Genomic DNA, 13,826 nt, shown 5'->3' with positions numbered 1-13,826 from the left:
CCCGAAGCCAATCTCCCACGTTGTCTGGTATTTCGGGAGTTTCATTAGCGGAGCCAGCAGCGCTCACTGGGACCCCGCTGGAAGCCATAGTAGGGACCTTCCCCGAGCCCATCTTTTTAGATTTCTTATCAGTAGCTAGGAAGCCTGGGGACAGCTGATTAACACTCTGATTATTAGAAACTCAACCAAGCACAGTTTCTGCTTTTGACATGTCTCTGCATAGCAAACTGAATGAAGTGTTACATGAGGCTGTTCAGGCCTCCTGCAAAATGCATATATTAAAAGTTTCAAAGTCAGTATTTTTGGAACTTATATACACATTCCTACAATACTGTCATTGTTCCACATACTTTGAAACTCATTAGAACTTGTCATACATATTTGTCTCAAATACCTTTATTACAGATAGGGATTTTATCCATTTTAGGATCAATTTGACTTCTGGAAATTGCCAAGAGTCATTTGAAACAAAGCTGGTCAAGGTGGATGATCAAGCCCGTAAATACGGTTTTAAACCCAAAATGATGTCTAATAAGGGGACAAACCTACTTTCTTGAGTGACCTGCAAATTGAATATGAAGGAAGTTCCCAAAATAACTTTCAGAAATGTCTTGGGTTATAACAACATTATTGGAAACTACGCGGGTCTACTCTGAATGAAATTATAGGATTTTTCTTTTCTTTTTTTTTTTTTTTGAGACGGAGTCTTGCTCTGTGGCCCAGGCTGGAGTGCAGTGGCTGGATCTCAGCTCACTGCAAGCTCCGCCTCCCGGGTTTACGCCATTCTCCTGCCTCAGCCTCTCGAGTAGCTGGGACTACAGGCGCCTGCCACCTCGCCCAGCTAGTTTTTTGTATTTTTAGTAGAGACAGGGTTTCACCGTGTTAGCCAGGATGGTCTCGATCTCCTGACCTCGTGATCCGCCCGTCTCAGCCTCCCAAAGTGCTGGGATTACAGGCTTGAGCCACCGCACCTGGCAATTATAGGATTTTTCATTGTGCAACATAGGATGCAACCTTTCAAAGTGCACGTCCGTGAACTTTGTACTTTCCAGTGTGCATTTGAGAGAATTGCATGCTCCAAAATGATAAACAGGTATGTGTAAATTTAAGACTGTCCCTTTTTCCTCCTTTGCAAATGTTTCTCAAACTTACCATGTTATTTTGTAATAGTTGTATGTGCTGGTTCACTTTTTGGTTCATTCACATGTGTTGCATTTTATATTTCCTAGTAACATTTAAAAAAGTGGTAAAATATGCATAGCAAAGTTTGCCATTTTAATCACTTTTGAGTGCACAGTTCAGTGGCATTAAGTACATTCATAATGTCCTAACGACATTTTAACATTTGTGTTGCTCACATTTCAGCTGCACAGCTTTGTGTTTCTGTTTTTAATGCTTGTTGCAACTGATATGATCATATAAAACATTACCTATACCCATTAGTGGTCCTATCCCAGCATAGGAAGGACTTTCACACATCTCTTCAATAACCATGTGCTTCAAGTTTTATTAAAAGTCTTATTAGCTAATGAGCTTCTCAGTTTACCTTTGCATTTTTAGTTGATTTCCCCTTTTGGATTTCTGTCTTTCGAGTTTGTCCTCCACCCAACAGTCAAATAGTTTTTATCTCCATCAAGAGTGTAGTGGATAATTTAGGAGGCACTGGGCTGCACAGGAATTGTCCACGGATCCAGAAGCCCTATTCCTCTGTATAGGCATTCACTCTTATTCTCTCACTCATGTTCTGTGACTCTTGGGGGCTGCACAGTTGTGGTTATGAGCACAGACTTGGATATGATCCAGGTGGGAAAGCTTGCTTTGCTAGTCCCCAGGTGTGTAAGCTTTGGGGAGTCACTCAACCTGAGTGAGGTTGACAGCATAGGACCTGGCATATAAGAAACATTCACTAAACTGTAACTCCTATTACTACTCAAAGGGGAGGAATGTAACATTCTAGAGTTTCGTCACTCTCACCGCTGCCATTTCTGGAAATTTATCCTGTCTACAACCCCTGCTGAGACAAGTGGCCCTCGGTAGTTGCTTCTCCATAGGCCACCAGGTTTGATACCACCTGACTTCATTGCCCTGCTCACAACTGGGATGAGTGTCCATTAGTGAGCAGCCAATCCGTTGGCTTACCAGTGACACATGAGGTGACATGTCCACATGCTACCCACAAAGGTGGCCTGCACAGGCTGGTGAGTGGTAGAAATAATCAGTTTCTCTCACTTAGGAAGTTTGCAGGATTACAGAGAAGGAAGCAATAGAAGGGACAAGTGTCAAAACACACAGAGGCCTGGGAGCAACAGAAGCCACAAGTTGGCAGAAGCTATAAGACAAAGGAGAGTTAGGGGTCAGTTCATCAGTAGCAGCAGGTGTGGGAAATGCATGAGTAGAGTGTTAAGTCAATGAAATGGTGGGATCCTTATTAAAGAATGGTGGATGGCTTATGGTGAAAGTGGCTCCTGGACCATGTCATTCTCAGATTCATCAGCCTTCTAACCACATAGCCTTTGGATAAACCCTTGCATGGGTAAGTTAAAAATTTCTTGAATTGCCTTTCAAAATGAGCATCCCTGAAATTGTATCTTGGTATATCTAAATGTGACCTTCTACCAGCGAATGCAACTGGTTGAACCCAGTGTGAGTAGATACCTGCTGCCAGAGCTAGTTATTGAAAGTTGAGTTATTTTGATTTGCAAGGTCCTAGGAGGGTTAAGTGTGCAAAGAGGCCAGGACAATCATTTGTTCATTTTCCAGTTTGGCACTCACTGTATTATTTATAGGACAGGGTGACAAAGGATGAGCATAGTCCTCAAAGAGCCATATGTCCTCAAAGAACCAAAGAAACAAGGGAACCTCAGCCTTTGCAACTTGACCCACATGTTTGTCTCTGCATCCTCACAGGAGAGATTCCAGTTTTGGAAAATAGGAAAATCACTGTAGCTGTTGACTTTGTGGTTGTTTAACCCTGGAGGTTTAACCAGGGACAAAATGGGTCCAGGGCATGCCTAGGTTTTTTAGATCACCTTTTATGTAGTCCCTTATTACTAGTCTCTGTCTTTCTAGCCAAGGTATTTCTTAGCCCTTTTAATGTTCTCTGGCTTCATTTTGACTTCATTTCCTCTTTGGCATTGAGTAGTGGATGTGCAATACAACAGGAACAGAGAGTGGTTGAGACAATCCTGGCTCTGCCAAGTAACTTTTCCGGGCCTCAGTTACTCTATCTGCAAATTGAGAATAAGGCAGGAGACTGAACTTCATCTTAAAGGCTTCTCCAGCTTTAAAATTTGAGATTCTACTTTTTGCAACCTCAGAGAAACGCTTTTAAAGCTACTCTGGGGTAGAAAGGAGACATGCTCTTGCATCATTTGTTGTTAGCAGTGTGATTTGGTATTCTGGTCCCCAGTTTCCCACCTATAAAACAGGGGAGGGTAGAGTAGCATTAAATGATAGCAGTGGTCACTTCACCTTTTAATATTCTTTATATTTTATATGCATTTATTTAAGATCGTTTGTGGGTGTTTAGGATTTTTAAAAAAGCAATCTGATGCACCCCACAAACTACCTTAAAGAAATGAAATGATGCACACAAACATGTTTCTCTGTGTATGTTGTTTTTCTACTGGTGTGTGGAAGAGCAGCAGACAGGACTTGCCCTTCATTCCTTTATCTATTCTCAGGCATTGGCTGTGGGGGCACTGTGATAGATGCTGTGGATTCAGTGTTAATTAAGACATAGCCTTATGGTCTTGCTTCTTGAGAAATAAGTGGGGAATAAACATGAACAGGTATTTTTAATGCAGTATAATAATTTCTACAGGGGTTGGCTGGAGTGTTGGGTGCTATGGGAATGGATAGGACAAGCATCCTACTCAGGCTTAAGAGGTTTAAGGAAGGCTTCCTGGAGGGGGCGCTATTTGTGTTGAGACTTAAAGGATGAGTGGGAGTGACCCAGTGAAAGATGGTGAGTGGGGTGAGAATTGGGAGGAAGAGTGTTTCAGGTGAAGGGAAGGGCATGTGCAAAGAGAAAAGAGCTGAGACTGGTAAGGTCAATTGAGACCAAATCAAGAAGTGCCACATTAAGAAGTTTAAACTCTATCCTAGGGGGAAGGAACCAGTGAGAGGCTTTAAGCAGTGGAGAGACATGATAGAGTTTGTACTTTATATCTTCACCCTCAGGTTAAAACTGGGTGAGGAGGTTGGATGAGAAGGCCATTTGAGTTGTCTAGTGAGAGGTAAGGATGGAGAGGAATGAATGGATTCCAGCAACAGAAAGTGGAATTGACGGTCATTAATCAGATAGGTGTGAGTGGTGAGGGAGAAGGGAACATTGAGAATGACTTCCAGTTTCCGGTTGAGGCAATTGGGCGCACACAGAGTGCCACTGACTGAGATAACCACACAGCGGGAGGAGACGACTTATTTAACATATATTGAGTTTTAAATGCCCGAGGTATATTCAGATAGATCAGTAGATAATAAATGGATTCTGGAGTCAGGAGAGAGCTGAGGTCAGATGATGCTGTTCTGAAAGTCTCAGCTTGCAGATGGTAATTGCAGACCTGAGAGGGATCAGATCCTGGGCTAGGAGAGGTCTGGTGAGAAAGGCAGAAAGCTTGGTCTGAATGCAGAGAGGTGCCTTTGACCAGAGGAACTCATAAAGGAGTCCGAAGGAGGTCATGAGAGGCAGGAGGAAAGCAACAGAGCCTAGAGTCACTAAAGCTGACAGAAGGCTTTTGAGGAGGAGGCAGTGGTCAACTATGTCCAATGCTGCTAGAAGGTCAAGGAAGGATTGAGAAATGTCCATTGGATTTAGCAGAGAAAGTAGAGCAGGTGGTCATCAAGATGCTGGGTGGATGGGAGACCAAGGAGGAGAGAAGAGAGGGATTCAAATAATGGAAACAAATTGCTGAGGGCCTGGTCACTCGTGAGAGAGCTCTGGTGGTGGCATGGGAGAAATGGAAGATGTCTGAGAGGCAGCGATTGACAGAGAGAGAGAGGAGTGAGGGTGATTTTTCATGAAGCCTGGCTAGGAAGGGGACCAAAGGGGGAGGTATTAGGTGGAATGGGAGGTAGATTCCACAAGAAATCCCAGTGAGAGATAGTTTTTGTTCTGTTTTTTGAAAGTAAGAGATATGTGAGTCTGTGTCCAAGCTGACTGTGAAGAACCAATACAGAGATGTTTTAGAAATGAGAGTGAGAGAGAGGAGGCTGCTGGACCAGGGGCATAATCACTAAAAGGAGGTCTATGAGTACAAGGGTGGAGAGAATGATGCTGAGGTGGGGTGACCGGCCAGGGAAAGGAGGAGGGATGATTTCTCCATGCCCTCCAGCAGGCGGGAAGTGGCCATGGGACAGGGAAAGGGCAAAACTACTCTTGAGACAATAGTAGTGTGAAAATAAAACCCCCCTGAAAACTGGACTCTTGACTACTTTGTTCCAGGCTCAAAGCTGCTGCCAAACTTTGGGGTTCTCAGCAGCATGCCTTACAGACCAGGCCAGAGGCATTGATGCAAGGGCAGAGACAGTATAGGAGATCAAGTCCTTCCTGAGGACCAGGATGACCCCCTGGCTCTGTGGGATGAACAGTGAGCCAAGGGGGAGGCTGGCAGAGACTGAACTCCAAGGAGATCAAGTCCTTCCTGAGGACCAGGATGACCCCCTGGCTCTGTGGGATGAACAGTGAGCCAAGGGGGAGGCTGGCAGAGACTGAACTCCAAGGTTGAAAATGTTGGTGGAGAGACCATAGCTGCACTCTAAGAGTCTGGGATTTTTCTGCACACAAGGCAGTGGCATGATGCCCTGTCTATGACCGCGGTGCTCCTCAAAACCTTTGTGGCCTTAATTCACTCGGCTTCCCACCCCGTCCCTCTCCTAAAATGCTGGGAATGGGTATACTACCTCTCTCCTCTAGCTTCTTGCCACATCTGCCAAATTTGCCCTTGGTGCCCTCTCACCTCCTCTATTCAGGCTTCTCCCCAGGTTTACCTAAATGCCTCAAGCCCTTCCTTTTTAAGAAGCCTCCTTTACTACTCCAGCCCTCACTGTTCCCATCTCCTTGCCTTCTGCAAATACTTGTATGTACACTGGAATTGGATCTTCTCTCTCTCTCTCTCTCTTTTTTTTTTTCTTTTTAGAAATGGAGTCTTGCAGGCCGGGCGCGGTGGCTCAAGCCTGTAATCCCAGCACTTTGGGAGGCCGAGACGGGCGGATCACGAGGTCAGGAGATCGAGACCATCCTGAGCTACACGGTGAAACCCCGTCTCTACTAAAAAATACAAAAACTAGCCGGGCGAGATGGCGGGCACCTGTAGTCCCAGCTACTCGGGAGGCTGAGGCAGGAGAATGGCGTAAACCCGGGAGGCGGAGCTTGCAGTGAGCTGAGATCGCGCCACTGCACTCCAGCCTGGGCGACAGAGCTAGACTCCGTCTCAAAAAAAAAAAAAAAAAGAAATGGAGTCTTGCTTTGTGGCCCAGGCTGGAGTGCAGTGGCATGATCTCAGCTCACTGCAACCCCTGCCTCCCTGGTTCAAGCGATTCTGCTGCCTCAGACTCCTGAGTAGCTGGGATTACAGGCACTTGCTACTATGCTGGGCTAATTTTTTAATTTTTTTTTTTTTGTATTTTTAGTAGAGATGGGGTTTTGCCATGTTGGTCAGGCTGGTCTCAAACTTCTGACCTCAAGTGATCCACCCGCCTCAGCTTCCCAAAGTGTTGGGATTACAGGCATGAGCCACTGCACCGGCCTCATGTGTTACTTCAGTTTGTGCAAAGATCAGACTCTGGTGACATTGAATCCTCAGAGTGCATAGCATAAAACTTAGCATCTAGTAGGAGCATATATGTGTTTATTATTAATATAGTGATTATACCGTGTAGTTGTATATAGTGTTTTTATTCTTTTGCCATAATTTGTCAAGCCCCCAGGTTCTTACCTTGATGACATAGCGCATGTATTGTGGCCGTTTGGATTTGAGGACGATCCCAATGGTGCAAGGAATGAGAACCGGGACCAGTGATAATATGATGCGTCCATAGGGCACCTTGTCTTTCAGGTCCCCATCATAGATCCCCCTGGAGTAGAGGTACAGGAGGAGAGGCATCATGCCAAGGGCACAGAAGGTGGAGCAGGTGGTCATCACAATGCTGGTGGGAGACATGGGAAGAGGGGAGAGAAAGAGCCCATAAATACAGACTATTTTGTTGAGCGCCTGCTAAGTGCCAGTCACTGTGCTAAGTGCTTGACATATATGACTTCAGTTCCTTTCCCCCATATCATTAGGCAGTAAGCATACTCTCTTCTTTTTGCTGACAAGGAAGCTGGAGACTAAAAGAGTTGTGTCCTGCTCGAAGTCACACAAGGTAGTAAGTGGCCAAGGCAGGATTTGAACTTAGGCTGGCTCAACTGCTTCAATCCCTGTGTGCTTCATTGTGGAAGGAGCCATTCTAATATCCTTCTCTGTAATAGAACCCTTTTTGCATTGAGCACCTTCCCCATGCCAAGCCCATTTTGTAGAAAGCTAACTGTGTGATCCCATTACTCTGGTCGTTAGCCCACTGGACCAGGGAATAGCACCTGACTCACAGTTACTAAATGTCTGGTTTAGAGCCTAGGGAATGGCTGGTTGTAGTGGCTTTGTCCAACGGATTCAATAACGATTAGCTATATCAGCACATTTTACCTTGTGGGGAGTCTGAGTGTGAGACACAGTGACAGGGCACTTGGTCTTTGGGGATAGGTGGCATGGGAGTGATGGTCAGGCAGAAGCCAAAAACCCTACTAAGAAAAATCAGTAAACAGATATCATGATTAAAAGGACTGTACAAGAAATAGTGAAGCAGTAAGAAACAGAATAATGGAAGGGCCATAATGGTGGGGTAGTAGAGAAGGCAGTAATAGATACCCATGTTGAGTAAGTGACAAGATAACTTGGTCAGACTTGCTTTGCATCTTGGATAGTATTCCAGTCCCCAACTCTGGTGTTCTCATGCTCTTTACTTTCTGGTTCCTCCTGATATTATTTAAAATAAATTGAGTGTGATACTCAGAGCCTGAATAATATATCCTTCCAGCTCTAATATGTATCCTGCTTGTCCAATTTCCTTTTCCATTTGGAATCTTATATATGTTAGTCCCAGGACCCTGTCTAGGGAGAGGCCTTCTGGAAAGGTCAACTGAGAAGGAAGCTGATAGGGCATCTCCTTGGATTTATGGACATTCACATTAAAAATATATGGCTCTGATTTTTATTCCAGTGGGAAGGTGGTTGGGAGGTGAGGGCTTGGCAAGACCCTAGGAAAACCACACTCAGTGTGTCCCTCCTCCTCCCCACAGCCCCACCCTCCATCTACACTTCTTTCATTATTTCCATAAAGATGGAATATGACTTAAATATGCATCAAGAGCAGCCTATATCAAAGGTTCCAGAGCGTAGCTATCAAGAACAACAGGTAGACATGTCATAAGGATAAGAGCTGTTAGAGGTGAGGAGAGTCCCTCAAAGAAAATTGTGAACTAGATAATAGGAACTCCCCAACCCCCATGAACACTTAAATACACACTTGAGCTTGTAAGAAATTAACATTATTTTAAGTGTGGCATAGTGGCTTATGCTTATAATCCCAGCATTTTGGGGGGCCGAGGAGGGAGGATTGCTTGAAGCCAGGAGTTTGAGACCAGCCTGGGCAACAAAGTAAGACCCCTGTGTCTACATACAAACAGATGAACAAACAGCTTCACTGTATAAAGGGGTTATGGAGGGGAGTGGAGTGTTAGTCTTGGCACTCTTTCATGCCCCAGGGAGGGACCAGAATTGAGGTCTTAGACCTGGGATGGGAGGAGCATTGAAACTGAGCAACCAATAAATTATAAAAGGATCATGGGGTGGGGGGAAGGGAACTTTCTAATTATATCATCAATCAAATATGAAATTATGGTGGAAAAAGTATTTAGAACATAAAAATAGTAAAATACATATTTAAAAAACATGGTGAGGGGACTGGTTTTTTGTTTAAAGAGAGGGTGTTTTTTTTTTTTTTTTTTTTTTTTTTTGAGACGGAGTCTCACTCTGTCGCCCGGGCTGGAGTGCAGTGGCAGGATCTCAGCTCACTGCAAGCTCCGCCTTCCGGGTTTAGGCCATTCCCCTGCCTCAGCCTCCCAAGTAGCTGGGACTACAGGCGCCCGCCACGTCGCCCGGCTAGTTTTTTGTATTTTTTTAGTAGAGACGGGGTTTCACCGTGTTAGCCAGGATGGTCTCGATCTCCTGACCTCGTGATCCGCCCGTCTCGGCCTCCCAAAGTGCTGGGATTACAGGCTTGAGCCACCGCGCCCGGCCTCGGCTAGATTTTTGTATTTTTTAGTAGAGACGGGGTTTCACCGTATTAGCCAGGATGGTCTTGATCTCCTGACCTCGTGATCCACCCGTCTCGGCCTCCCAAAGTGCTGGGATTACAGGCTTGAGCCACCGCGCCCGGCCTCGGCTAGATTTTTGTATTTTTTAGTAGAGACAGGGTTTCACCGTATTAGCCAGGATGGTCTTGATCTCCTGACCTCGTGATCCACCCGTCTCGGCCTCCCAAAGTGCTGGGATTACAGGCTTGAGCCACCGCGCCTAGCCTGGTTTCTTATATAGGACATCTAAAGCACAAACAGCCAAAGAAAAAACAGATGAATCACTTTATTAATATTAAAAACTTGTGATACAAAGGACACCATCAAGAAAGTGAAAAGCCAACCAGAGAATGGGAGAAAATATTTGCAAGTCATATATCTGATAAGGGTCTAGTATTCAGAATATCTGAAGAACTCTTTTAATGCAATAATAATAAAGTAAAAAATGGGCGAAGGATTTGAATGAGATGTTTTCCCAAAGAAGATTTACAAATGGCCAATGAGCACATAAAAAAATGCTCAACATCATTACTTATTAGGAAAATGCAAATCAAAACCACTATGAGATACCACTTAATATCTGCTAGCATGGCTATAATTAAAAAGATGGACAATAACAAGTGTTGCAGGGTATGTGGAAAATTTGGAATCCTCATACACTGCTGGTGGGAATGTAAAATGGTGCTTTGGAAAACAGTTTGGCAGTTTCTCAAAAATGTAAACACAGAGTCACCGTATAACCCAGCAATTCTACTCTTAGGTATATATTCCAAGGGAATAGAAAGCATGTTCACACAAAAACTTGCCTATGAGCTTCCGTAGACATTATTCATACTAGGCAACAAGTAGAAACAACCCATATGTCCATCAGCTGAATGAATGGATGAGCAAAATGCATTATATCCATACAATGGGATATTATTCAATTACAAAAATGAAGTATTGTGACATGCTGTCACATGAGTGCACCTTGAAAATATTATGCTAAGTGAAAGAAATATAGATACAAAAGGTCACATATTGAATGCTTCCATTTATGTGAAATCCATAGAGACAGAAAGTAGATTAGTGGTTGTCAAGGGTTAGAAGGGGAGGGAGAAATGGGGAGTCCTGCTAAATGGGATGGAGTTCCTTTTTGGGGTATTGAAAATGTTCTGAAATTAGATAATGGTGATAGTTTCACAGCCTTGGAAATATGCTAAAAACCAAGGCATTGTACTTTTTAAAGAATGGATTTTATGGTATGTGAATTATATCTCAATAAAAAGTAATTTAAAAACCATGCCAGGAGTAAATAAAGCAATTATTAAAGGGCAATTTATAGCCTTACATATTTATATCGAAAAAGAAGACAGACTAAAAATTAATGAGTTAAGCACCTTACTCAAGAGGTTAGAAAGAGAAAAACCCAATACAAAGAAAAGGAAGAAATTTTTTAAGTTTTGTAAATTGTTAGAGAGGATCAGTAAAACCAAAAGTAGGGTTTTTTTGTTTGTTTTTCTTTTTTTTCTTAAAGGTCAGTTAAATAGACACCTCTGGCAAGACAGACCAGGGAAAAGAGAGAGAGCACTAACTGATGATGTTAATGTGAAAAAGGGAACGTAATTACAGAGACAATGAAGATTTTAAAAAGTCATAAAATAAACTACAGACATTTTCATACTTTCATTTTTAACTTAAATGGACAATTTCTTGGGAAATATAACCTACAAAACCAAGTCAATATGAAGCCAAAAACCTGGTTCAACTTAGAATTATTGAAGACATTTAGCCGGGCGCGGTGGCTCAAGCCTGTAATCCCAGCACTTTGGGAGGCCGAGATGGGCGGATCACGAGGTCAGGAGATGGAGACCATCCTGGCTAACACGGTGAAACCCCATCTCTACTAAAAAAAACTACAGAAAACTAGCCGGGCGAGGTGGCGGCGCCTGTAGTCCCAGCTACCCGTGAGGCTGAGGCAGGAGAATGGTGTGAACCCGGGAGGCAGAGCTTGCAGTGAGCTGAGATCCGGCCACAGCACTCCAGCCTGGGTGACAGAGCGAGACTACGTCTCAAAAAAAAAAAAAAAAAAAAAGACATTTAATAAGCAGTTCAAAACATATCTTCTAGAACCCCACATGATTTATACTGTCTTACGGTAGTGTTCTACTAAACATGCAAAGTGCAGATTGCTGCAATATTATGCAAATCTATCCAGATAATATAAAAAGTGGAAACATGCCCCCATTTATTGTATAAGGTTGATATGATCTTGGAACTAACAGGCTGGAGAATGATATGAGAAAAGAAAATTGGGGGCCACTCTTATTTATGAACGTAGAAGCAAAAATAATAAAATATTAGCGAATAAATCAAGCAGTGCTTTAAAAAAGTAATACAATTGAACAAGATGAGTAAGAATGATTCAACATTAGATAATCTATTAATACATACTACTATATTATTAGATTAAAGAAATGATATAATTTTGTAGATACAGAAAAGTCATTCAACAAAATTTAATGTTCTTACATAATAGTATGATTTTGAATGAACGGAATGAAAATTCCTAGCAACAGAATGAAAATTCCTTAACTTGAAAGGAAATCTATTAGAAAAGTATATTAAACACTAAACTTAATGGTAAAAAGTTAGAGGGACTGGCTTGAGACTGAGGTTTCGCTAAAAGCAAGAGCTTCTGCGAGTGAGTCTTCTTTAGCTTCAGCAGAGGCTGCTGGAGCTGGAGCTGGAACGGGTCTGAAGTAGCTCCTCTGGCAGGTGTTCAAGACTAGAGTCCCCCCTGTTTGCAAGGATGAGCATCAACCAGCCCCTGCATGCTGCGTCTGCAGGAGCGAGCCCTTGCTGATTTCTGCTTATAATGCTTTGGGCAGGGCTTTAGGGGGTGCTGCTGTCTTCCCTTTACCAGGGTGGCTGAGATGGGGCTGGCATATCCTGAGTGGGTGCTGGGAAACGCTGCGATCTCCCTGGTTGTGCCTTTGCATGGAAACGTCACTGCATCTGATGGGGAATGAGGGACTTTAAAGAGAAAACATCTCAGATGACCAGGTAATTGGGAGGACCTTTTGGAAATTCTTGCCTGCTTTGCAGGAATTTGAGGTGCTCATTTGGTTCCAAGTCACCTTGATCTTCCTGGTGATGTTTGGAACGAATCACACTGCCTTTTAAATCTCTGGGCTCAAAGCAGGCAACCTGTCCACTGTTGTAGGTGGATGCAGTTCTCCAGAGGTTCCTTTGGCTTAAATCAATGCTCCTTAAGACAATCCTTGAGACACCTCTGGAAGCAAGGAGATCACCACGAGCTTCCTGGACCAGTATGGTCCCTTTGGCTTGGTGCTTAAACCAGACATACCCCAACTCCTGTCCCCATCCCAGCATAAGCTCTTGGCAATAAATGCCAGCCTCCCCCTGCCCTAGCCTTCACCCAGGCTGCATTCACTCCTTCCTGGCTTTAGCCCAGCTCTTCCCCTCAATTGTGACATCTCTAATGTAGCTCCTGTCTCAGGCTGTTCCCTCCTCACCCCCAGGCCTACCTGAGGTTCATGTCCCCCTTCATGGCCAGACTGAAGACATTGGACAGGTTCCCTCCAGGTGAGCAGCCACAGACCAGGATGGCCAGCGCCTCAATGTTGTTCAACTGGAAGACCTTGCCCAGCACAAAGGCTGTAAGGGGCATGATGCCATACTGTGCCACCAGGGCGATGGCCAGTCCTTTAGGCTTCCATAAGTGAGCCTTGATCTTGCTGAACTCCATGGTGCAGCCCAGCGAGAGCATAACGAAGAACAACATGAACACCAGGATGATGCTCAGTGCCAGGTCTGTGGGGCGCTTGCCAAAGTTGGGTGGCAGGGTGAAGTTGAAAGGTGCAGATGCGTTGTGGGCCTCCATCCTCCTGTGAGGCAGTGGAAGACCACTCTTTGTTCTCCGGCTGACTCCGTTTCTTGTGCAGTTCTTGCTGGATGCCTTCTTTAATCACCTTTCAGGACAGAGAGTTTCTGGACAAAAGCTCTGGGCAAATAGAAGGGTTATGCAACTAGCTGAGCTATTTCTCTGGCTGTTGCCCCAAAGAGGAACAGCCCAGAACCTTATCTGCCTGCCCTAGCTCTCCCAAGCTCGCTGACCTCTGCTGAATTCCTGGATGCTACTCGTAGTCCTCCCTTGTCACTTTGCTGCTTCTGGGCTTATTTCTCCCCTTTGCCCTCCACTGAGTGTGCCTCATAGGCATTCGGTTCCTGGGGACCTGCCCAGGGCCCACCTGAATCCAGGTCCAGTCCATCTCCTTCCCTGCAGCTGCTGTTCCCAGCTCAGCCCTTGATTCCTTAATTTCTTGGTTGGGGAAAGGTGTCCTCCCCTTGTCCAGTGGGTTATCATTTGTCCCCAGAACCCATGAGAGTGAAAGGAGCTGGGTGTTGCCTTTGGTTCCTGGATATAGGT

General features: G+C 44.4%; 1 protein-coding gene across 1 annotated transcript in view; it reads right to left on the bottom strand.

Annotated features, from left to right (window-relative positions):
- Positions 1-13,414, bottom strand: part of SLC10A1 (solute carrier family 10 (sodium/bile acid cotransporter), member 1) — an 18,130-nt gene extending 4,716 nt beyond the window's left edge. The window contains exons 1-2 of the mRNA XM_011949669.1: positions 12,925-13,414; positions 6,939-7,149 (exon numbers count right to left, since the gene is read on the bottom strand). Coding sequence (XP_011805059.1) covers positions 6,939-7,149; positions 12,925-13,280 — 567 coding nt within the window. The 5' untranslated portion in view covers positions 13,281-13,414. The remainder of the gene's footprint in view (positions 1-6,938; positions 7,150-12,924) is intronic.
- Positions 13,415-13,826: the final 412 nt, after the last annotated feature.

This window comes from Colobus angolensis, unplaced genomic scaffold (genome assembly GCF_000951035.1).
Source record: "Colobus angolensis palliatus isolate OR3802 unplaced genomic scaffold, Cang.pa_1.0 Scaffold3, whole genome shotgun sequence".
Classification (NCBI taxonomy): domain Eukaryota; kingdom Metazoa; phylum Chordata; class Mammalia; order Primates; family Cercopithecidae; genus Colobus; species Colobus angolensis.
The sequence above is the reverse complement of the archived record's forward strand: the minus strand, read 5'-3'. Positions and strand labels throughout refer to the sequence as shown.